At 35.2% G+C, this 26315-nt stretch overlaps 1 protein-coding gene and 2 long non-coding RNA genes across 3 annotated transcripts; all 3 read right to left on the bottom strand.

Moving 5' to 3' along the window:
- Positions 1-14250: 14250 nt before the first annotated feature.
- LOC120001283 lies at positions 14251-15347 on the bottom strand. Its single transcript, XR_005468826.1, has 2 exons — positions 15293-15347; positions 14251-14462 (listed from the first exon to the last, which is right to left on the bottom strand). It is a non-coding gene; the product is annotated as an uncharacterized LOC120001283 (long non-coding RNA).
- Positions 15348-19303: 3956 nt separating this feature from the next.
- Positions 19304-21259, bottom strand: LOC120002602. The gene is made up of 3 exons (XM_038851363.1): positions 19828-21259; positions 19465-19713; positions 19304-19410 (listed from the first exon to the last, which is right to left on the bottom strand). The coding sequence occupies exons 1-3, from the start codon at positions 21257-21259 to the stop codon at positions 19304-19306; spliced, it is 1788 nt and encodes a 595-aa protein (XP_038707291.1).
- A 250-nt stretch (positions 21260-21509) lies between these two features.
- LOC120001284 lies at positions 21510-23428 on the bottom strand. Its single transcript, XR_005468827.1, has 4 exons — positions 23287-23428; positions 23110-23175; positions 22514-22564; positions 21510-21681 (listed from the first exon to the last, which is right to left on the bottom strand). It is a non-coding gene; the product is annotated as an uncharacterized LOC120001284 (long non-coding RNA).
- Positions 23429-26315: the final 2887 nt, after the last annotated feature.

A 26315-nucleotide genomic window follows, 5' to 3' on the forward strand; every position in this document is an offset into this window, starting at 1 on the left:
TGTAACTTATAAGCTATGAAATGAGTTAAGTAAAATAAATTTAGTTATATTATTATTAATTTATAAATATAATTTATTATGTAAAAATTATAATTGCTTTAGGTAAACATTCAATATATTATATATTTAATATAAATAAATATAATTTCTAATAGATAATTATAATAATTATAAATTAATAAATATAAAATATTATTAAGAATTTTGTATGTTATTAAGAATTTAATTTATGTTATTAAGAATTTAATAGTACATTTTCTATGTTATTAAGAATTTAATTATTTTATATAAATATTATTTAAACATAATACAGGTGGATCCCATCATTTTTAAATAAAAATCATTTTTAACATGTGGGATCCACATGGGTCCCACATTAAAAAAACAAAAATATGTGAACCGTTGTTGAAAAAGGGCGTTACCACCCCGTTTTGAGGGCGGTAACGCCCAACAGAACATGCTGTTTGGCACAGTGGTTCCATAAAGCAGGATCACTAGTAGTCTCACTGTGGGAACCGTCGTGCCAAACAGGCACATTGTATGTTATCTACTGCCCTTGACTTCTACAATAACAGTATTCATGTTTCTGAATGTACATACGGTGAACATTTAAAAACTGTTGAATAGGAAACGTTATGATCTTGTTCATCATTGCATGGCTATCAAAATCTCTATCTAGATCGTAAGATTGTACAATTCTAGATAAGCAAAATGATCCAGATTTTTGATAAGATTGTATGATTTTACTGTCCGATCTTACAATTCCATTTTACAATTTTACAAAATGTATTTTTTTTTATTTAGATGGTGATGTTTTTGAGAAATGGAGGAGAAAACGATGAAATTGCTAAAGATAGTGTTAAGGATAGTAGTAGTTGTGGAGAGTATTCTACGGATCTAGAAATTTGGATATTAGTGATTGTTCTTTTAATGATATTGATTTTCCGTAAAATATCAATTGATATAGATCTCCTAATTGAAGAATTAACAGCAACAGGAACTTAGGGTTTCCATTGATTGCATATTTTTGATTCTCATTCGGGAAAAAAATGATGCGAGGTTGTAGCAATGTGGGAATTTTCTGAGGGACTTGTGCTTTACATTTATGCTGGGAAATTTTTCGCTTTTAACTGTTGTGATAGAAAATGATGATGGCGACTATATCATGTTTATCCCAACTCTAATCATTGCAATGCAGGAGTTTTATACACGAGAATTGTTTACCTTTTTTTATTCATGAGATGTTTATGTTCTTATAAGTATAGTTGCTGGTGGGTGGAAATGATGAAAAGCCACATTAATCCTGATATGATGCAGTGGGCTTATGTGCTTATGTTTATAAAGTCCATTTGGGAATGAAAATACAAAATAGGTTGCAACTTGGTTTGGTCAGTACTCAAGGCCCAGGCTCAGGTCCATGAAGTTTAACAGTCTCCTTCATACAAAAGGCCAAAAGGGTAGTCTAGGATAAATATCTTGGTACGATTTATTTCGTCCTAGTTTCTTCTCGGTTCTTTCCTTCTGGCTGCATCTAGAGTCAATCGGTATTGGGTCCTCCCCGTTGGTTCATAATTTCCTTCGTCTCTTGATTTTACATCTCCTCTTTATGGTATTTCCAGGGTTAGTATCTATGGATATGTATGTATTTGCTGGAGATTAGTTTGTTGATTCCTTGTTTTGAACAATTGAAGTTATATAGTGTTAGCCCTTAGTGGCATGACCATGGTGTGAGTTATAGTTGACTTGGCCTTACTGCTACTGAGTTCTTGTTGGAGTGCCTTATATCTGTTGCTATACTCTGCTATTTCAAATCCCTTGTTCCAGCTTGCTGGCTTGATAGTCAGCTCCTACGGGGACACACCATGATCACGCTGTTGACTTACCTTATTTGTTTCATGTTGGTTTAGTGGTTATTCTTCACGACTTCCATCTTTCAATAAAAATCAGCGGTTAAATCAGTTGATCGGCTGTCCTCTAATGGAATTTTTGATACTTTGATTAGGCCAAAAGAACAGAACAAACGAAATTAAGTCGATAAGAATCAGTTCACACGTTTCGTGTTTCCTTAGAGAAACTATCCAAAGGCAGTCACGCCAAGAAAAACTGGACTTAATTGATGCTTACAGTTTCGCATTTTCATTCTTCACATGCCGACATGCAGACCAAATGCTTCGGTGGCCTCGAAAAAATTCCATTCATGAATTTATTTGTTAAACATCGAAATCAACAAATTATGTCGAAATCCACCGGCTGTAGCATCTTCAAATTGTTGTAGGCAGGCAAACCATAAATCTGTCTACAACAATGGCTTCACAATTTTCTCATATCTTCCCTGATGATGTCTAAAACAGGTATACCCTATCAGACGAATCAGCCAAGTCAGACTGAGCTGAAATAACTGATTTCTCCTTTGTCAGTACGTGATCTCTTCCTTCATTCCTTCCTTCACAAGAAGCGAACGTAAGCTTCGGTAGGGCCCCGAGAGTGTACTCGGGGGACCTCTCCGACGCTCAAGTCAGTATAGTACTAAACTTGGGAGGATGACTCGTTGCTTCGAGCGTTGCCTCTTGCTCAGTAAGTATTTTAGAGTGCAGGAGTTATAGAGCATACATGGAGGCAGAGGTTCCCCTTTTATATGAGTTTAAAGTGTTTAAGTTGTGGTAGGAGTCGGACTCTCTCTCATTGGCTTTCCAGAGGGTTTCTCGGATGGTAAATTCCATCCGTATCCCTCTCCAAAGGGGAGTATGACTCTCCTGAGAATTGACATCCTATGAGGACTCTTCTCTTGTCGAACCATGTATATCTTCGCTTTTGTAGTGCGGTTACCGAAGTATCCCCTTATGTTATATACCGAGACGAGGTTTTCGGTTCATACACCTAAGTGCCTTCTTCCATCTTGTACCGAGGTGAACACTTCGGTTAAAGTGTACCCTTCGGTTCTTCTATCTACGTGGCCTTGCTGGCATTTGTTCTGCCACGTGGCCCTCTCCACTTATTAGGGCTATTTTGGGAATATCATTCCCTTTTCTTTTCCTTTTTCACTTGTTCTTGACTACGCTAGAACTACAAAGGCTCGAATTGTTTTCCGAAGATGATATCAACATCACCAATAATGCTCTTCCAAGGCTTGAGAAGCGACTACGTCTTCCTTTTGTTGTTGATTCTGGCCCTCCTGTAGAACAACGTGGTCATTATGCTGGGTACTATGATCTTCCTCATACTAGATGGGCAAGGTAATTGAGCCAGCCTTTCTGGATTTATGTTATTTTATACCAACTTGAATATCAAGGATTTTGATGTTTCCATTGAGGAATTGCTATATATGTTAATTTTTATGATGTTTTACTTCTTCGAATCACGGACCAACAAGAAGGACCCAGTTGTGATTTGGTTGGTTGGAAGGTCTGGATGCGATGGTGAAATTGCATTGTTTTATGAAAATGATCCTTTCCTTTTTGCAAAAAACTAATCTCTTGTTTGGAATAAGTATGGATGGGATAAGGTGCTATGTCTTAAAATAATTGTCTCGTTCTCTAAGTCCTTATAGTATTTCCCTCTCAAGTATATTAAATTTTAATTATTTTGTAATATAGGTATCAAACCTTCTATACGTTGATCAATCTACCGAAACAGGTTTTACCTATACAACGAATGATGATGAATGAGAAAAAATCAAAATGATGTCACCAATGATTTGTATGACTTTTTACAGGTTGGCGTTTTAGCTTGTTGTATTCATTTTTTACGCTTGAATTTTGATTCTTAATTTTTTCGAAAAAAAATTTCTATAATAATAGGAACTAGTGTTTGGAATTGTACGATGCACGAATAATAAAAAATATTTATAACTTGACTAAATTTTGATTATAGATAGAAGAACCAAACACAACATCAGTTTTTAAAAAGTGTATGCGTAATTATGTTTGCTATAAAATATTGATCTAGAAATATATTGTTAAATAGGGATTGAGTTATGAATATAAAAAAATTTTGAACACGTAACATAAAATTTCAAGGAAAAGAAATAAAATATACCCAAATAGAGTTGTTAATATATATTGATATTAAAAAAATGTATAAACTTGTACGGGATAAGTTCTATGAAGGAAGAGATGTAAATTGGGTAAACCAAGTTCAAATAACATATTTTGTAAATGTCATGTTCAAGTTTACAGTAAAATAATATTTCCTATAACGAAAAATAAATAATCTTAACAAATACTTAGAAAGAAAAACAAAAAATCAGTATAAAAAGTCAAACTTGCTTAAATCAATAGAGTACTTCATGCGGTTATTCTTAGTTTGTTTTATGCAAAATATCATATAATTTAACTTTTTTTTGACCTGTAGAACACATGAATCTAATTCAATAAACATGTCAGACAAAACGAATATGGGCTTATAGAATATGTATTTCCTAGCCTTTTGTTAGGAACCCAAAGTCGAATACCAAGTTGAAATCTCATAAACTCTTGTTCAATAACTTGCAAGTAGAGCAAAAATAAGAACTTATTGGTATTGATAAAACCAATGTAAGAAAAATAGGAAAAAAGAGAAATCAATTAGCATAAGCAAGGTTCATCCAGTCCTAGTATACCATTGCAAAAAAAAAACAGAGAGTATATCCACCTATGCTCATTGCAAAGTTTAATAGACGAGTAATATTTGTTAATTTCAAATATACGTTGATTATGAATTGGGGGGAAAAGGCTAAGTTTTAGGACAATATATTAATTTAAAATCCATCAAAACAAAAATTATTATCGTGATTTTTCTTTTTTGAACATATTATCATAAACTAAAAAAACATTCAACAAATATAATGAGGTAATTAAGTACTTATATATAACCGTAAAAGAGGCATATGTTCAATAAAATTTTTGTAGAGACATTACTAATATTAAATTTAAATTTCTAATAAGAATTTATTGAATTGGATATTATCATAAACTAAAAAAACATTCAACAGATATAATGAGGTAATTAAGTACTTATATATAACCGTAAAAGAGGCAGATGTTCAACAAAATTTTTGTAGAGACATTACCAATATTAAATTTAAATTTCTAATAAGAATTTATTGAATTGGATAATAATAGAAATTTGATCAGATTATGACATACCTATGTTGATTCTAAGTAACCTCTTTGAATGCGAAATTGCTTGTGGTATTACATAATCGTTCTTCAGCATTGACAATCAATATCGTTAGCTCATTCCTATTTTTTACAACAGAGATTGAAACATATAGTTAGCGATGACTAAAACCGGCCTTGACAAATACAAAATAAAATGAGAGGTTCATGCTTCCATCATCAAGAAAATGAAGGCAAAACAAACATCATTCCTTCTGTTTTTCTATAAGCTAGGCATGAACGTAAAAGGCTTTCTTGCTCTAAAATCCAGCTCATAAAATGAAAAATTGATTCAGCTATCAACCTCTATATTTGGGGACAATACGTGTATTTTCAAATCCGTATTAGTGTTTAAACGGTATTATATAAAACAGAAGCAATTAGTGTTCAAACAATGCCATATATCATTTCTATGACTACTGCCTTGTTTGTAGTTATCAAATATTAATATTGGAGAATGTAAAATATACCATCTCAAAAGTAAGCAAATTATATCTAAAAACAATTCAAAGCTATCTAATTAATTTTCATCTGTAATCAAAATTCTTCCCTTATCCCTATCGAGGTCTCTATTTCACTGAGGTGACAAACTGATGTCGGTGCAAGAGTCTTATCTGTAGAAGGTAGGACAGGAGCAGAAGAGTTGTTTTGCATCATCTAGTAAGTAACAATGCAATATAAGAGTGTTTGGATTGAGAGATTTGGAGGGGAGGGGAGGGGAGGGAAGAGAAAAAGAGTTTCCTTCAAATTCCCTTGTTTGGATAGTTTATAAAAAATTGAGGGGAGGGATTTGAGAGGAAGATTTCATTAAATTTTTGTCAAAATTCTTTCCTCCCAAAATGGAGTCATTTGGAGGGAAGAGATTACTAATTAAGTTACTTATAAGTTTAAAATCTATTTTACACTTAAACATAAAAAATAAGGATAAACTATTAAATTAAACTATAAGGCGTGGCTGTCTTGAGACAAATTATGTGAGGCGAAGAAGGTTGGGGGTTTGGGTTTTAGAAATAGTGAGGCCTTCAATGAAGCACTTCTTGCAAAACAGTGTTGGAGGATCATTACTGATGGGGACTCTTTATCAAGTAGGGTGTTGAAGGCCAAATACTTTCCAAGCTCTGATTTTCTTAAGGTGGAAAAGAAAAGAAATGCATCATTTCTGTGGGCTAGTTTTTTAGATGCAGGATACTTATTGAATGATGGGTTGAGATGGAGAATTGGAAATGGAAACTCGGTGCAAATATGGCAGAATTTGTGGCTACCAAGACTTATATATTATGATAGGCATGCGGATGTACGGGGCTTTCCAAAATCTGCGTTGGTGGAGAACTTGATAGATTGGCCTTCGGGATGGTGGAATGTGCAACTGGTAGAGGAGCTTTTTGATGGTGATACAGTTCAGTTGATATTGAAACAACCACTTGGTTCATCCTTTGTAGAAGATGCAATTTATTGGAATGGGACCTCAAATGGTATTTACTCTGTGAGAAGTGGATATCACCGAGCTCTGGAAATCAAGAAACGAAATGTTGCCTCTTCTTCTGAGCCCCATGGTGAGTTCTTGGATTCAGTATGGTTTCTTATATGGTCCTTAAATGTTCCTCCTTCTACAAAGGTGTTTTTTTGAAGGGTTGTCCATGAGATCTTGCCCAATAATTTTTTGTTGCATCATAGACATATCATTATGCAATCCAATTGTCCCTTATGTTTAGTTGCTGTTGAAACCACCTTACACTCTCTTTGGGAGTGTCCTGCTGTGAAGGATGTTTATAGTGTGAGCCTAAGGAAGCTTCAGAAGATGGACTCGGAATTTTTTGGATCCTTTGCTCAATTTTGGTGCTCCATGTCAAGGGTTCTTGATGCACATGAGCTGACAACTGTAGCGATAACTATGCGATTGATTTGGCTTCGGAGAAATAAATTTGTGCATGAGGGGACCCTTACCCATCCTACTCAGGTAGCCAAGAATGGTTTACTTATAGCTGAAGAGTTTGTCCAGGCTAATTTGGAGGTGGTCAATATGCAGATGAATGGTGCAGTATCTAATATCCCTTCTACTTTGCATACGTGGCAAGGTCCTCCTACAAATTTCATCAAAGTAAATTGGGATGCTGCGCTACATTCATTGAATAATTGTTCGGGATTTCGAGTTATTTTTAGAGATGAGTCCGGAGATGTACTGGCATGTGGATCAATGGAGAGAGAGGTTTTACTTGACCCACATTTGGCTGAGGCAATGGCAGCCTTATTTGCGGTGAAGTTAGCCTTAGAGTTGGGGTTCAAGGAGTTAATTCTTGAAGGTGACTCTTCAAATATTGTAGAAGCTATTAATGGAGGTGTGTTGAATTTTTCACCATGGAGACCGGTGATACTGGAAGCAAGAAGAATATTGCAGTTTTTCCTGAATTGGAAAGTTGTTCATGTTAGAAGGACAGGGAACATGGCTGCTCTTGCATTGGCTAAATATGCTTTCCAACTACAAGATATGCTGGTATGGATTGAAGAAGTTCCAGAGCCAGTAAAGAGCATTGTCCAAGCTAATAAACTTTCTTGGATTGGAGAATGAGGAGTCACAAGATAGTAGTTGTTTTTTGATTTCATTATTGATGTTGGTGTTTTAATCTTTGTTGTTCTACAAGTGTTTTCCAGTATTCTTACTTTCTCTGGTTGTATCCCACTATTTAGTGGCCCAAGTGCCTGTCATGACCTCCATTTCTTTTACTCAGTTGGTGAGTATTTGAATATATATTTGATCTTTGATCCTTCAAAAAAAAACTAGTAAATTAAACTACTTTTCATTCCTTTATTTTTTTTATCTATCCAAACATGAGAGAGGGAAATGTATTTTCACTTCCATTCTCTTCCCTTCTCTTCCTTCCCCTTCCCTTTCCCTTCCCTTCCCTTCCCTTCCCCTCAAATCCCTCAATCCAAACACACTCTTAGGCCTTAAATATTGTCCACGGGGATCTTCACCCCACAGAAGAAAAACCTGCAAGACCATGTGATCAAGGAGATGACACAGTTATGGTTTTCAACCCATTATTCATTCATTTTTCCATTAATAAAGTTCAGCGCCATACAAAGGTCAATTTCCCTAAGCAAATAACTTGATGATTTCAGCAACATGTATATAACATTGAGATATGCTTTGTAATTTGTAAAGCTCATTTGTGTTCTCATGTTTCCCATCAATATAAGGAAGGAAAACTTTGTATGAGCTTCCTTCCATATTAAGATATATTAAGATAAGATAAGACGACGTTAGTTATCATAATATTTTGAATATAGTTGAACATATCTATTGGTTATTACAATCTTTTTAAATATATTTATAAATATTTTGTTGGTTAGTATTTTTTTGTCGTATCCTATTATCCACTATGTCTCTATTTTCGTTTAGAACAATTTGAATGTTGATTTAATTTTAGTTTAGGAGGAAAACAATTAAATTAAATATATATCCTAAAAATCTTGCAAGTTTAGGAGGGAAAAAAGTGGAAATGTATTCTACTTTTATATATTTATAGATAGATGATGAGAGGTTTAATCAATGTATATATTTAACAATGAAACGAACTAGGTGGCATGCCCGTGCTTTGCGAGGTATGTAATTTTACTTCTTAATTATAATGTAGTATAATTGTTGTGTTTGTTTTTCAATATCTAATTATAAATTTTATCAAATTTAGGTTATTGATGGAAGCGGGTTTTTTTTGGTAATTATATTACTGCATAAATATAGTGTTTATTTTTAATTTCCTTCTTTTTATTTGGACATTTTTAGATTGTGGATGGAAGCATATGCAATCGTGATAATTTTATTTTTTTTTAGAAATTGTTTCATTTTTTAGTAATTGTAACCATGAAAAACATCTAAATTGCAATTAGATTACTTTGTTAGAAATTTCAAATTTCATTTTTCACACAAGGAAATATCGTTCTACTGATTGTTTTGGTTTAAAATTTTGGTGGCGGTCTTCCAACTCCAATCCTCATTGTGAATAAAATTTTCTTTTTAACTGATATTTAATACAATAAATAATCCAAGATTGTAAGAGTCATTTTCTTTTCCTTTCTTTTTTCTCTTTTTAATTGATATTTAACCATAGATTTAAAAACACCATTTGGAATTGTAGGATGATAAGGGTCATTTCTTTCTCTGTTTTTTTTTTCCGTTATCTTTTTAATTGATATTTAATCCATAGATTTGAAAGCACCATTTCAAATTGCAAAATTATAAGAGATCATTTTCCTTTTTTTAAAAAAATTGATATTTAATGCATTGAATTGGAATTATAAGAGATCATTTTCTTTTTCTTTTAAATTGATATTTAATGCATTGAATACAACACTTGTAAGCAGTAAGAACAAAGACCCAAGCAACTATAAAGGAAAAAATACAGAGAGCCTTGTAGAGCAAATCGAAGAGCTAAAAGGCAAGAGGTATCACTTTCTTGTTTTATGTTCGAGCTTTAAACTTGGACATTTTACACATCATCTCTTTTTCCAACTCTGGAACACTTTTACCTTTACAAAATGAATATTGCATAGCAGATACAAATCTTTTTCTTGTGTCAAAACTGAAGAACTACCACTTTATTTTCCCGTCTTTGCCACAACTGAGTTGAACCAACTACCAACAACTCCTCCTCACAACACCACCACAAAATATACCTACAACCAATGAAAAAGAGGGAAAAATTAATAAATAAATCAAGAAATGAAACGCAATGCAACTCTGCAAACATAATCAATTTATGGGTATCTTTTTGGATTATATGAAACAAATGAGGGGAAAACACGTTCAGTTTATGATTTAATTTCGTATTATTAAAAAGAGAGGCATGGGTGATGAAAAGAAAAATCATTGCAAGTTATTGAAAAAACAAAGCTCTCCAATTTTCCTTTCATATTCCTTATCATGATTCACTTCAAAACTGGACTTCTCATCAGATTATTCTTCCTCTTCCACATGGATTCCCTACTATTATTAAAAGAAGAGAAAATTAAGGATAAGTCCCTCATTAGAAAGTTTTGTTCCAATAAGGACACTCTTAAAAGTCTTATTCCATAAAGTCCATATAGTTTGAACTAATATTCCAAGAAAGAAAAAAGTCAAATTATATGGTTTTATTGTCTAAAATACTCTTATCTTCATTCTCAAACATGGCACATGTCTCCTACACATGATTCATCTTGGATCTCCGTCGGAAGCTTTGTTTACGCTGCCAGAAGCTTTGTTTCCGCCCCTCGTGGCTTATTTGAGAGTTTTATGACATTTTTTTAGTGATTTTTTAACCGGATTTTTGTTGAGTTCGAACTAAATCTACTCATACTCACCACGAGACTTGTAGATCTTGTTGTTTTCCTTCGATATGTCATCACATCATTATTTTCGACAGTTTCTGTGGTGATTTTCATGGTTTTTTATTCTGATGTGAGATCTATAGACTGCAAATGATATGTTATCTGTCTCGATTAATTTGATATCTGTCATAATGTTATATGTTTTGTTAAAATGTTATCTGCCGTAAATAAATTGTTATCTGTTTGAAGTTTTGAAAGGACCAAAATCGATAACATATCATAACAGATCCAAAACAGATATAATATCTGCATATTCATATTTGATTTAGAAGAATATTGACTGGTACAAAACATATATAATATTGACAGATACAAAACAGATATAATATCATATACAAAACAGATATAATATCATATACGAAACAGATATAATATCTGCAGATTTAGATCCGATTTCAGATGGAAAAAAAAAGTTCGAAAAAGCAATAAAACCTCAAAGGTGATGCGCCCTTAGTCTGTGGAGTTGATTAGAGATGTTGATGGTCATCGGCGTTGGCCGTATTGGTCGGATCTAGTTCTTTTTCAAATGGTGACCGTGATTTCACGAAGCTTTTTTGACGACTCAAGTGATTTTCTACTATTGGTGATGATTGGGCTTTGATCGGGCTGATCAAGAGCTTCATTTCTGTAGTTCGTTCATCGAAAATGATGGCCAGACGACCAACTTCCGATATGGTGGCGCAAGGAAGAAGAAAGAGGAATAAGAAGAAAGGAGGAGGAAGAAGAAGGAGAGAGGGTATTTTGGTAAGTTGTTAGACTTTGTCCTTTTTTCTAAAGGTTTTTTTAGATTGTCTTTGTTGGAATAAAACTTTTAAGTTTTGTCCTTATGGATAAAAACCCCTTAAAAGAATTAAAAGTTGTAATCCAAAAAGAAATTCACAGTAAACATCTATGATTGCAAAGATTGCTTTCAATTTCAATAGGTACATGTTTCTCATTGTAACCTTCCATATTTTTATTATAATCACATTTTCCCCTTCTCTGTGTTCCCTACATAAGGAGCTTTATCTTGAAAATTGAATGAAGGTTGATTAAATTTCACACAGTAAATAAAATTGGGTTAGCATAGAAGGCTTAAGAGTTACAACAACTTTATATGCCGCACGATTCTCCTCATTATGGGAGACACCGTCAATAAGGAATTTTCTACTGCTATTTTCTTACATTGGTTCTTGGAGAAACTTTTAGTTACCTCTGAAGGGATAATCTTTTCCTCCTTAAACATATTCTAAATCATGGTTCTATAGAGCACAATGAAAGAAAGAGTGTTATGATTAAGATGTTAAACAATACCTACTAGAACTTCTTGTTGACACAAGTGGAGCAAATGTGCTGGGTTATGTGATATGAAAAAAATATTAATTGAAAATAGACCTACTACAAAATTAATTGATTTAAATCATATAAACAATAAGAAACATGCGAACCAAATAGTAAAAAATAGAATAGTCTAACATCACCTCTGCATCCAAAAGAAGCATATCCACACTCAGGATGTCATTGTTGACATTCTTAGAATCCCATAGCCCGCTGATACGGGCAATCACCTCCCAATCCATCCTTGAACCATCAAGGATAAGTTCAGGTGTTTTGAAAATTGAAAAGAACACAAAGATTTATTAATTTATATAGGTTAAACAATCATCACAATTAATAAATATTTTGTATTAAACATCATAGATTGAAACAAAATATAAATAATCAACCTCTGAGAATTTAATGGGAGACCTTCTCTTGCATTTCTTCTTAGCTGCACTACTTTTGAGAATTAACAGTTACCATGGGGTTGGTCTATCAAACATAGAAGACATGAATCAAATAGCCGAAAACATGGAAGACATCAAATAAAACGTATTTTATGTTTTGATAAACGTATTTTATGAAAACATGGAAGACATGAGTCAGAATGTGAATGGAATAATGACTCAATTAATGGATTTAATTATATGGTAACCATTTAGCAATTAAGTGTTAAAGGAAAATAAAATCAACATTAATGAAATGAGTGAGGTTGTGTATGGAATAATTGTCCAATTAATGATTAAATTATATGGTTGCCGTTTAGCAATTAAGTGTGAAAGGAAAACAAAATCAACTTTAATGACATAAATCAATTGATAAATTGAAATAGGAAAGAAATTGTTAAATTGGAATCATTCTCTAAAGGTTATGCATGATACTTTAATGACACAAATCAATTGATAAATTGAAATAGGAAAGAAAACGTTAAATTGGAATCATTTTGTAATGGTTATGCATGATTTAATTTGTTATAATTAAATCAATAATTAATACATGTTATTTGTGTGTTTGTGTATAACTTGAATAAATAAAAATTAATCTTTTCCATTAATCCACATGGCAATCATAGAGTTTTCCCAAAAGCTTATGTGGCTGCATCAAAATCATTCTATTATTCAGTAATCATACTATGTATATGATTATTATCATATTCCTAATTTTGAAAGGCATTATTATGTTGGTTATCATAATATTTTTTAATATTTGAAAATTAATTGCATGCAATATTATTTTTTATTTAGAATGAGATTATCCAATTAATTAAGTTAAATTTGTCCCTTTTTAAAATAATATATATGTTTGAAGGTAATAGTATCTCATTTGAAAAAAAATTTACCTTTGAAGTGTTGGTTATATCTAATAAATGAGTTTGAGAGATAATAATAAACACAAATATCTTATAAGTATTATTGTATTTGAAAAAAATTTGTGTATAAAGACAGTATTATCCCATTTAAAAGATGTATATATTTTGAAATGTTGTTATCACAATCTTTTTGAATATATTGAAAAACATATGAAAATTTATATAGAAGAGAAAAAAAAATTGTTGGTTAATATTCTATATACTATCTTATTATCCCCTATATATTTGATAAAAAAATCTCAATATTAGTTTAGTAGGAAAAATCAATTAATTAATATTGTAAAGAGGAAAAAAAAAAGGTGAATTGTCTTATACTTTTATATATTCAAATATTAGTTAATACTGATTCAGTTTAAATTTAATTTTTAGGAAAAAGAAGGTGTTATTTTTATTGATAATTCATTTATCAATTTTTTTTAGGATATGTTCTATTTTTATACGGGAGTTTATTGGGATTTTTTTTTCTTGATCTTGAAAAAAGCGTTTTATTGATCTTATTGAAATTGATAGAACCAAGCTTGAAAAAAGTGTTTTATTGATCTTATTGAAACTTAAGATCTCTCCACGAAATGACTACTTTAGTCACCGGTAGAACAAAAGGAATTGAGTTTGAATATTCTTCTCAATCAATTTTTCGATTTATTTTCTTTTTTCAAATTAAAAACTGCCATTTGATTTTTTTGTATCAAGAATATTGTGAAACCCTGATAAAAAAAATGTTAACTTTGAAACTATTGAAAACACAATTACAAAAAAGAAAAAAGAAAAAAGAAAGAAGAAAGAAGAAAAAAGAAATAGTGTACACTCATAACCTTTAACACAATTTCGTAGGCGAAATTGAATGAATACATAGCAGCTCTCTTGAGATATGTTCATGAAAAAAAAACAATAAAATTATGTCTGTACTCATTGTAATTGGAATATGTATGAATATAAATACAGTGTAAAGTCACAATCAAATCAAAAGCAATTGAGCTAAACAAAGGTATGTTGGATAACCATAACCAGGTCGCTTTATGTAACGACCCGTCCCGGAAGGGGGTCTGCGAAATTACCAATTTATCCAAAGTATAAACTATCTATTCAAATCCGCCAACAAAATCATTTAATATAATCCCAAAAAAATGAATAAAATGTATTTAGAAATCCATTAAGACATAATTAATAAGTCTTTAAAAATTTAACAAAGCGGAAGTCTTTAATAATAAAACCCTACGCTACCCATAAACCCCATCCACATCCATGGGAAACCGCTCATGCCTCGGGATGCTGGCCGTCATCCGCATTCTCACCTGAAAGGAAAAAAAAATAGAGGTTGAGCTAAATAGCCCAGTAGGAGTATAATACCCAATAAGGACTCGGATATCCATGATGCGGATACCAAGAGAGTAAATCACCATGACAATCAACTCGAGAGTAATGCAAGAATAGACAGAAACAACATGAACATGCTCATGCCACCATCACCACCCATATGAATGTATAAGTATACGAATGAATAAACTAACACACATCTCATTCCAATGCGCATAACACCACAAATATTCACTTTCAACCAGTATCACACGGCAGTCCAGGTTCCTCCACGGAGGTCATGGTGCTCAAATACCCCGTACTATCAAATGGGTAATAGAATAGGAAATAAATTCCAAACAACGATGCCCCGTACAATTAAATGGGCAACAAATAAGGGGATAAAACCCAACAGTGATCAGATACCCCGTACTATCAAATGGGTAATATATTTATAAGGGATAAATCCCAAACAGTGATCACGTTTCACACACATCCAAACAACAACCAGTCCATCCAAGCATACAATCAACCATATATCATGATACATGTATATGGCGATTCAATGAATAATATAATCAAGTAATAATCTAATAAAGTGAATCCAACGCATTTAACGCATATGGCACATATCATGGAATCAAAACTCCCAACCTCACAAGCAAGCTCTAGATGAATCAATCGGAGACAACAAAATGATAATAATTCCCAATGTAAATGACATTAAGGAATTTAACAAGCAAACATATAACAAGGGGAATATATCCAAGAATTTATAATGAATCGAAAAGTCGGGTATTTAGAAGTCAAAGATAATCAGAACCCCTACCTCGATAGCAGTGCAAATAACGCTAAACGTCTACTGTGTCTCCTCAATCTCCTAACAAAAATATATCGACGTATAGCGATCATTAAATAATCCAAACAAATTCTGATTATTTGATTATTTTTCCAGTTTTTAACTAGTCAAAACTACTGGCCAACCTTATAAGCATGGTCCAACTCAAAATCTGGTCAAAGGACCTTTATGTAACTGATGAGCTATAAGAGCCGAATATCCATATTCTTTTAACACACTTTAATGGCCAAGAGACCAAATGGCCACACTTCATCTAATGGCCCACATGGCCCTTGTCATGCATGTGACGACACTTGGGCCAAGGAATATTACCCAGCTCAGGTCCATGTTCTACATGGATGAAGATCCAAGTATTTCCCACACCAATAATGAGTCACGACTCACCTGCAACTTGTGGTGACTCAGTAACTCCTCCAGCCAATTCAGTGGCTTGGATCTAACATGACCGTTCGGCCATCTTCAAGGGAACCGGAGTTCCACCGTGGTTGGCATCACAGTGGTGACTCCCAATCATCCCAATTCGTTACAGATACCACTTAATAAATTTTCAAAATAAGTTGCTCGCCTGTTAGATCTCGATCAAACAGCCCAACGACGTACTTTACGGTTCCGATTTGCCTCCCCTAACACACTGTCAATCATATTTACCCAGATCAAGAATCAACTGACAACAATCAATCCATGTTGAACCAAATCATCCACCGAATCAACACATAAGTAGTATTAGAGTTCGTTCACTCACCAGTAAAATTTTCCTTATAATTTCTTTAATCCTCGGCTCAATCCACCAGATTTCAAACACCTTGACTTGTATCGTCTCCTTCGGCAAATTTCTCTGGCGGCTGAGGGTGAACAAGGTTTTGTTCTTCTTGAGAGGCTGTAATTATACGTAGTTAGGATTTTTTTTACAATGAACAGTATATTGGGATATATATACTATATGCTAGGTATTTATATTTTCTAAAATTCCCTTTTGACCCCTCCACTTTTCTCTAAATTAAATCCTTAACCCACTTATTTTATTGAATTTCGTATATATCACTTTCAAAAATTTGGGGTTTTACATCCTTCCCTCCTTAAGGAAATTTCGTCCTCGAAATTTAAATTGAACCTGAATTTTCGAATAACGCTGGGTAGTTTTCTCTCATCTCTGACTCTAACTACCATGTCGCCTCATCCGATCCGTGATGTTGCCATAGTACTTTCACTAGTGAAATAGTATTTCTACGCAATACCTTTTTCTGTTGATCTATAATCTGCACTGGCAACTCTGCAAAAGTGGCATCCTCACTCAAACTGACCCCCGACCAATCCAAAACATGCCTATGGTCTGGTTCATATTTCCTCAACATGGAAACATGAAACACGTTATGTACTGATGCAATCTGCGGTGGTAATGCTAATCTATAAGCCACTGGTCCAATGACCGACACCAAAGTGTGTGTGTGTACTTACCCCAAGTGTAGGGTATCGTCAAGTAATAAACCGGTGAGTCCGGTATCGATCCACGAGGAAGCAATGCAAATTTGAAGTGAATGATATGCAAATGACTAACTAACACTAATAAACACAATGAATATCAAATAAAAGCAAGTGAAAGAAATGGGCCGAATGACTCGGTAGCATGAGCGATTTTGTAATCAAAGTAAGCACAAATTGGATTTAAAACAATTAATTAAAAACCTAGTCTCTAGTCCGTCCCGGTGGCTACTCGGTTCTCATACTCAAGGTATCATTGCAAACACACACAACCATACACAATGCATTGTGTGATACTATCAATCATGCATATGCAAAGAGAATTGGGATATAAGACTTCAATTCATACATGTAGGCCATCGGGTCTCTTAATCTACGATGAACGCAAAGGGATAAGCACCTAATATTATGGATTAATGTTCCCCCTTGGGGCTCGGCTTGGCTAACACCCTAGTTTCACACTCAAAGATCAATTAACCATAACTCTCCCATGCACATTCCTAAATTAACCCAAAACCCCATCATCAATACACACAATTAATAGCTATGCAATGAAAAACTCAATTAATTAAGGAAATCATGCAATGGGTTTAACAATTCTCAATCGAACACATTAGATGCAATCCCTAGACTAGACAATCCAAGAATACAATCAAATATGTCATTCCCATAGATCCAATCACACAACTATCACGAAATTAAAAGAGAGAAATCGAAGCTACGATTCTTTGAGCATACCTTGAGTAATCGAAACCTTGCACCCACCGTTCGGGATTAGAAACTAAAGAAGAGAACTACCCACTCATGATTGTTGCAATAAACATCCAATCTATTGTCATCTAAATCAGAGTTTATACAAAATCAAGAGAAAGCACCAAAAACAACAAAGAAAACTTAGAGAGAGAAACTAGATCTACACTACTCCTATGGTGGCTTCCTCTTGGAGAAGTCAATGAATAAAATAGGAAGCCAACCAAATCTTAGGGTTTTCTTCTCTTTTTACAATAGAAAATACCTAACTACCCTTCTAAAATCGTTTCCCATTGGTTACATACATGATTTACCCCAAATGCCCTTGAAATTTCGGTGCAGAAAATTGCAGATTCGCCGTAGGTGTCCGGACGGGTGTCCGGACGGGTGTCCGGACAGGTGTCCGGACACTTCATGCATCCATCAACTTTGAAGCCTCTGCCTCAATTTGTGAAGAAAGCGTCCGGACGGCACTTGAGGTGTCCGGACGGGTGTCCGGACACTTTCTGAATCCCAGCTTCTTCTTTCAGCTCCAAAGGTGATCAATTCAGTCATTTACGCCCGATTTCCTGCAAAACCAACGGGAAACATGTATAAGAGTAAAATTACTTTATTTTAACACAAATGCATTACTATAAGCACTAGGACCTCCTAATTAGATGATATTAGGACCTCAAACTAGAGGTCCGATCATCCAACTCGCTCTAGAATATCAAACGGTCCAATAAATCTCGGAGTCAACTTCCCTTGCTTACTAAACCTCCGTATCCCTCTCTTAGGAGAGACTTTCAAGAACACCTTGTCCCCTACTGGAAACTCCAATGGTCTACGACGCTTATCTGTATAACTCTTCTGTCGATCTTGCGATGTCTTCAATCTCAACCGAATCAACTTGACTTTCTCTGAAGTCTGTCGAACCAACTCTGGACCAATCAAAGTAGTCTCTCCTACCTCGGCCCAACACAACGGGGATCTACACGGTCGTCCATATAACGCCTCATATCGGGCCATACCGATACTGCTCTGGAAGCTGTTATTATACGCAAACTCTACCAACGGCAAATGCTCTACCCAACTACCCCCGTAATCTAACACACATGCTCTCAGCATATCCTCCAAAATTTGTATTGTACGCTTACTTTGCCCATCTGTCTATGGATGCAATGCCATACTAAAACAAAGTTGAGTGCCCAAGGCTCTCTGTAAACTACCCCAAAATTGAGATGTGAACCGTGGGTCCCGGTCGGATACAATTGAGCGCGGTACACGATCAAGAAACGGTCTAAAGACCCTGTGCATCATATCCATAAAAGCTGCAGGTGCATTTGTCAAACCGAATGGCATTACCAAGAACTCATAGTGTCCATACCGAGTCCTAAAAGCAGTCTTGGGTACATCACTATCTCGTATCCTCAACTGATGATAACCTGACCTCAAATCAATCTTTGAGAAGAATTTTGCACCTCTCAACTGATCGAACAAATCGTTTATTCGTGGCAACGGATATTTATTTTTCACTGTGACTCGATTCAACTGTCGATAGTCGATGCACATCCGCAGTGAATCATCTTTTTTCTTCACAAACAGTGCAGGAGCTCCCCAAGGTGAAGTACTCGGCCTAATGAACCCCTTATCTTGTAACTCCTCCAATTGAGTCTTCATCTCTCTTAACTCAGCTGGTGCCATTCTATGTGGTGGCATAGAAATCGGGTTAGTTCCCGGGTGCAAATCAATCTCAAACTCTATCTCTCTCTACGGTGGCAAACCAGGTAAATCATCTGGAAAGACATCCATAAATTCCTCAATCACTGATGGTAACTGACTCGTTCCCTCTTTCGGCTCGGAAAGGGTTAAGTTCGCTACCATACAATGCTCATAAAAAGGGTTATCCAAGAAATGCGGACATGGCATACCTCGCGATCCCCTAACACGTATATTCAAACCCTGAGGCGTCCTCAAAATGACTCTCCTCTCATAACACTCCAAAACTGCCCGATTCTTTGACAACCTATTCATCCCTAGGATGACATCAAAACTAGAAAACTCCATAACAACTAGATCAGCCTGGAACTCATAGTCCCCAAACTGAATCACACAACCATAACACAAAGTAGTAACCCGAAGGTTTTGCACCATAGGGGACTCAACAAGCAAAGATTCCCCTAATGGGGTAGCATTCAAACCCAACGCAAACGCAAACGGGGCGGTTATAAAAGAATGCGTAGCCCCCGTATCAAATAACACTTTACACTAAGAACTAAAAAGTAAAAATGTACCTCCAATATATTGTTGGTCAACAGGAGCTGCCTCATGTCCCAAGGCGAAGACTCTGCCAGGTGCTCTCTGCTGCTGCTGTTGGGCGAGTGGTGCCTGTACAGCTGCTGGGCGCCCTCTACCTGCCGGAGGTAATGCTCTCTGCTGCGGTGGAGCTGGTAACTGGGTCTGCTGCCCCTGTTGTGCTAGTAGTGCTTGAGGTCCTAACCCTCTAGTAGGACAATCCCTGATCCGATGCCCAAACTGACCACACCAATAGCAAGTACCTCGATTCTTATCCGTACATTCCTTGGAGCGATGTCCATCCTGACCACATCTGAAACATACCAGCGTCTGTTGTCCAGGAGTCCTATCTCTGTATCCTCTCCTAACTCCTTGATCTCTACGAACAATACCCTGTTGTGTACCACCTTGACTCCTATTACTACGATTCTGTCGATCATCCCTACGATAAGATCTTCTATCCGCTCCCTGCTCAATCTTCTGCTTTGTACCATACTCAGTTTTCTTTTTCTTTTCTCCCCCAGTACCCGACGATGAAGCCTCACCTCTCTTCAGTGACTTGATACTCTCGTAATACTTCTTGCTATCCTGATTACTCTTGTCAGCCATCCGAGTTGCCTCTACAACATCTCTATATGAACTGGTCTTCATAGTGGCAAACTTCCCAGATATAGATGGACGCGGTCCCATCCTAAACTTGACCGCTCGGGCTGCCTCATTCGGCACATACACCCCTGCAAATTTAGCCAACTCATCAAACTTCGCCTCATACTCATCCACTGTCATGGTGCCTTGACGAAGCTCTAGATACTCTTGTGCCTTAGCCTCACGGACTGTCAAAGGCACATATTTTTCTAAGAATGCAATCTCGAACTGCTCCCAAGTCACATCCTGACCCAGTTTGCGTAGCTGACCCCTCCACCAGGTATACGCTGGTCCCTCCAAGAAGTGAGTGGCCAAATCAACCCTACGATCATTAGTAATTCGCATAGTATCCATCCTTCTAACAATCATCTCAAGCCACTCCTCGGCAGCCAAAGGATCCAACTGACCACGGAAAACTGTTGGCCTCGACCTCCGCAGTTCCCCTAACTCTAATAATGTCCTATTGGCAGCTCCAGTCCCCTGCTCTCCAACTGGGACCTGTGCAGCCTGTCCTGCAGCCTGTTGAGCTCCAAACATCTGTGGCATATACTGTCCAACTGCCTGAGCAAAAGCCTCCATCATCCCCCTAATCATCGGGTCCAACTGTGGCGCAGCAGCTGGTGCTGGTGCTAGCGCGTCTTGTGCTCCCTGATCCACTGGAACATCGTCCATAATAGTAGGAGGTGTATTCTCCCCAACAATCGAATTCTCAGGTGCAGGTGCCAGAATCCTTCCCTGACCTCTACCACGGCCTCTGCCGCGTCCACGACCTCTCCTAGCATTCATCATCTGAAATTCGCGGAAAGAATACTACTAAGCAATACATAACACAACCAAACACAAACAAAGGTGACTTACTGACCAGTCCCGAAAGCGTGTCGCGATGCCCATGGATATGGCCTAAGATACTAGAACCTAAGCTTCGATACCAACTGTAACGACCCGTCCCGGAAGGGGGTCTGCGAAATTACCAATTTATCTAAAGTATAAACTATCTATTCAAATCCGCCAACAAAATCATTTAATATAATCCCAAGAAAATGAATAAAATGTATTTAGAAATCCATTAAGACATAATTAATAAGTCTTTAAAAATTTAACAAAGCGGAAGTCTTTAATAATAAAACCCTACGCTACCCATAAACCCCACCCACATCCACGGGAAACCGCTCATGTCTCGGGATGCTGGCCGTCATCCGCATTCTCACCTGAAAGAAAAAAAAAATAGAGGTTGAGCTAAATAGCCCAGTAGGGGTATAATACCCGGTAAGGACTCGGATATCCATGATGTGGATACCAAGAGAGTAAATCACCATGACAATCAACTCGAGAGTAATGCAAGAATAGACAGAAACAACATGAACATGCTCATGCCACCATCACCACCCATATGAATGTATAAGTATACGAATGAATAAACTAACACACATCTCATTCCAATGTGCATAACACCACAAATATTCACATTCAACCAATATCACACAGCAGTCCAGGTTCCTCCACGGAGGTCATGGTGCTCAAATACCCCGTACTATCAAATGGGTAATAGAATAGGAAATAAATTCCAAACAACGATGCCCCGTACAATCAAATGGGCAACAAATAAGGGGATAAAACCCAACAGTGATCAGATACCCCGTACTATCAAATGGGTAATATATTTATAAGGGATAAATCCCAAACAGTGATCACGTTTCACACACATCCAAACAACAACCCAGTCCATCCAAGCATACAATCAACCATATATCATGATACATGTATATGGCGATTCAATGAATAATATAATCAAGTAATAATCCAATAAAGTGAATCCAACGCATTTAACGCATATGGCACATATCATGGAATCAAAACTCCCAACCTCACAAACAAGCTCTAGATGAATAAATCGGAGACAACAAAATGATAATAATTCCCAATGTAAATGACATTAAGGAATCTAACAAGCAAACATATAACAAGGGGAATAATATCCAAGAATTTATAATGAATCGAAAAGTCGGGTATTTAGAATTCAAAGATAATCAGAACCCCTACCTCGATAGCAGTGCAAATAACGCTAAACGTCTACTCTGTCTCCTCAATCTCCTAAAAAAAAATATATCGACGTATAGCAGTCATTAAATAATCCAAACAAATTCTGATTATTTGATTATTTTTCCAGTTTTTAACTAGTCAAAACTACTTGCCAACCTTATAAGCATGGTCCAACTCAAAATCTGGTCAAAGGACCTTTATGTAACTGATGAGCTATAAGAGCCGAATATCCATATTCTTTTAACACACTTTAATGGCCAAGAGGCCAAATGGCCACACTTCATCTAATGGCCCACATGGCCCTTGTCATGCATGTGACGACACTTGGGCCAAGGAATATTACCCAGCTCAGGTCCATGTTCTACATGGATAAAGATCCAAGTATTTCCCACACCAATAATGAGTCACGATTCACCTGCAACTTGTGGTGACTCAGTAACTCCTCCAACCAATTCAGTGGCTTGGATCTAACATGACCGTACGGCCATCTTCAAGGGAACCGGAGTTCCACCGTGGTTGCCATCACAGTGGTGACTCCCAGTCATCCCAATTCGTCACAGATACCACTTAATAAATTTTCAAAATGAGTTGCTCACCTGTTAGATCTTGATCAAACAGCCCAATGACGTACTTTACGGTTCCGATTTGCCTCCCCTAACACACTGTCAATCATATTTACCCAGATCAAGAATCAACAGACAACAATCAATCCATGTTGAACCAAATCATCCACCGAATCAACACATGAGTAGTATTAGAGTTCGTTCATTCACCAGTAAAATTTTCCTTACAATTTCTTTAATCCTCGGCTCAATCCACCAGATTTTAAACACCTTGACTTGTATCGTCTCCTTCGGCAAATTTCTCCGGTGGCTGAGGGTGAACAAGGTTTTGTTCTTCTTGAGAGGCTGTAATTATACGTAGTTAGGATTTTTTTTACAATGAACAGTATATTGGGATATATATACTGTATGCTAGGTATTTATATTTTCTAAAATTCCCTTTTGACCCCTCCACTTTTCTCTAAATTAAATCCTTAACCCACTTATTTTATTGAATTTCGTATATATCACTTTCAAAAATTTGGGGTTTTACACTTTATGCAGGAGAATGCCACAATAGAAGCATCCTACAAGAGTTGCAATAATGATTTTGAGACAAAATTATGTATGTAAACTAATTTTCCTACAAAATTGGAATCTCATACATACGTGCCCTCCTCCCCTGTATTGAAAAGGATGGCATGGATTCTAGGCTTCGCATGCTCTGTGCCCAAGTTACTTTCTACATACAAAACAGACCCTGGTGGTAGCCTATATACATCTCTTCTCGAGTTCACTGTCTTTATTTCATTGTTATGCCCATCTCAACCTTCCGGTTCCTGGACCCCAAAAAATCACACAACGGCATTAAAACAACAACAAAAAAAAAATATATACAGTGATAGTGGGTGAGGGAGAGAGAAAGTGAGATGTCATTTTTGAATATATTTAAAAAATTGGATAACATTTGTGCCTAGAACCAACGAAAGTAAATATAAAAAAGGAAAAATAAAAAGAAAAATTGGATAATATCTGCTTTTCTCTGTACTGTAGCAAGCCTCTTCAAATCCTGCACATCCATTCTTGTTCAGATCCTGCATGTCCAGGCAAACGAACCCAACGATGCTCAACGTAAAAACGAACCTAATAAGTTCAAGGAACAACTGAAATTCAAATTGTTTAGTTCATTCACATTTCTACAATCCACAGGACGTAGAAACCACAAGTACAATTTGGGCTCATTCCAGAAGAGTCATCTTTGATGTACAAAACTGCCCAAAGAATATCAAATATAATTAATTAGCCATTGTTACACCAATGAAATGATAACACAGAAATAAAAAGCAAGCATGATAATTTACTCATTTACCATTGTTTCCATAAATAAAAGCATCACCATAATTGGTGATGATTAACTCGTTTATATATGTTTAAAGTGTGGATTATCACAATCTTTTGAATATATTTAAAATCTTTTGACTGTTGGTTTTCACAATATTTTTGAATGTCTTTACAATATTTGAAAAAAATCATTGAAGTTTAAGAGATATCCTAATATCTATATATTTGATTTAAAACATTTCATTATTGGTTTATGAGGAAAATTTTAATTAATTTTATAAAATTCTTGCAAGTTTTGAAGTGACAAAAGTTGAAGTGTCTTTTACCTTTATATATAGTATGATAACTAAAATATAATAAAATTTGAAATATCTGAAAAATAATAAGAATTAAAAAATCTGAAAAAAAAACTTAGAAGTTTGGGAGAGAAAAAATGTAAAGTTGTATTATATTTTTATACATATTTTTTTCATAATTAGTAATAAATAATAGTTATATTATAATTTAAATAATGACAAAGGATAATCATTAAATTATTAAATTAGAGTTTAGATAAAGGATAAATTGTTGTTAGACGATTATGACTAAATAATTAAAACATAATAAAAATTAAAATATCTGAAATTAATAAGAATTAAAAAATCTAAAAAAAACTTAAAGTTTGGGAGGGAAAAAAATGTGAAGTTATATTATACTTTTATATATATATAGATAGATAGATAGATTCTTTATGGAGTATCATCTATTCGCTAAAAATGAATTTTTTATAACTGGAGAATCATATGCTGGGCATTATGCTCCGTCTCTTGCTTCTAAGATCCTTGAGGAAAACAAAGACAACAAGAGAATTCACATAAACCTGAAGGGTTTTTTTTCCCTTCTATCATAGGTTCTAAATTATAATCGTTTAACAGTATTATATTTTCTTAATTTTCTTATTTTACAGGGAATTGCCATTGATAATGGATTGATAAATCATGGAATTCAATACCCGGAACAATTATCTTATGCTTTGAGTCAAACTTTAATTATGGATGGTAGTTCTGATTACTTACGGATTAAGGGTATTGTTAAAAAATGTAAATTGTCTATAGAAACTTGCGGTGCGTACTCTTTTAGAGTGTGTTTGGATTGAGAGATTTGGAGGAAGAGAAGAGAAGGGAGGGGAGGGGGGAGAAGGAAGGGGGAATATTTTTCCCTCTCCCATGTTTGGATAGATGAAAAAAAGGAAGAAAAGAAGATTTGTTTAATTTACTAATTTATCCTTATCTTTATGTTGAAATATTATGTACAAAGTTAAAATAGATATTTGACTATTAAATGACTTAATTAGTAATTTTTTCCTTCCAAATGAAGAATTTTGACAAAAATTTAATGAAATATTCCCTCAAATTCCCTTCAAATCCCTCCTCTTAATTTTTTTTTTATAAACTATCCAAACAAGATAATTGAAAGGAATATCTCTTTCCTTTCCCTTCCCTTCAAATCCCTCAATCCAAACAACTCTTAAATCTTCTTATGTTTTCCATTTACATCTTTGTTTGGATATATTTATTATTTTTGGTGTTCTTGAATCCAGACTATTTATTATTTATTAATTTTGTAATTAATATTTGTCGCAATCGGGGTCACGACGCGGATCGGCGATGGAGGATGAAAAACGTTAGAGCCGCCACCAATTGTTTTAAGGTGCAATTTGACACCGTAAAGACCTGCGAACCAGAGAAAATGGGTACGAGGATCGATTGAGTGTGGGGAAGGTGTTAGGCACCCCACAACTCCTGTTTGAAAACAGTTATCCTAATTAATTTAATGGATATCTCATGGAAACTCGCTCTTTGCAAGATATAATTGTCTTGAGAAAAAATTTGTATGAAAAATACTATCAACTTATGATAGTTTTGGAGAAAGGTTTGAAA

The sequence above is a fragment of the Tripterygium wilfordii genome, chromosome 7 (genome assembly GCF_013401445.1).
Source record: "Tripterygium wilfordii isolate XIE 37 chromosome 7, ASM1340144v1, whole genome shotgun sequence".
NCBI lineage: Eukaryota > Viridiplantae > Streptophyta > Magnoliopsida > Celastrales > Celastraceae > Tripterygium > Tripterygium wilfordii.

What these genes read in the sequence shown, in the direction of transcription:
- LOC120002602 (XM_038851363.1), bottom strand. Translation starts at nt 21,259, where the DNA reads ATGAATGCTAGGAGAGGTCGTGGACGCGGCAGAGGCCGTGGTAGAGGT. An exon ending in TGACCAACAATATATTGGAG is followed by an intron (nt 19,714 to 19,827) that starts GTACATTTTTAC and finishes CTACCCCATTAG; the next exon opens with GGGAATCTTTGCTTGTTGAG. An exon ending in ACGTGTTAGGGGATCGCGAG is followed by an intron (nt 19,411 to 19,464) that starts GTATGCCATGTC and finishes ATTGTATGGTAG; the next exon opens with CGAACTTAACCCTTTCCGAG.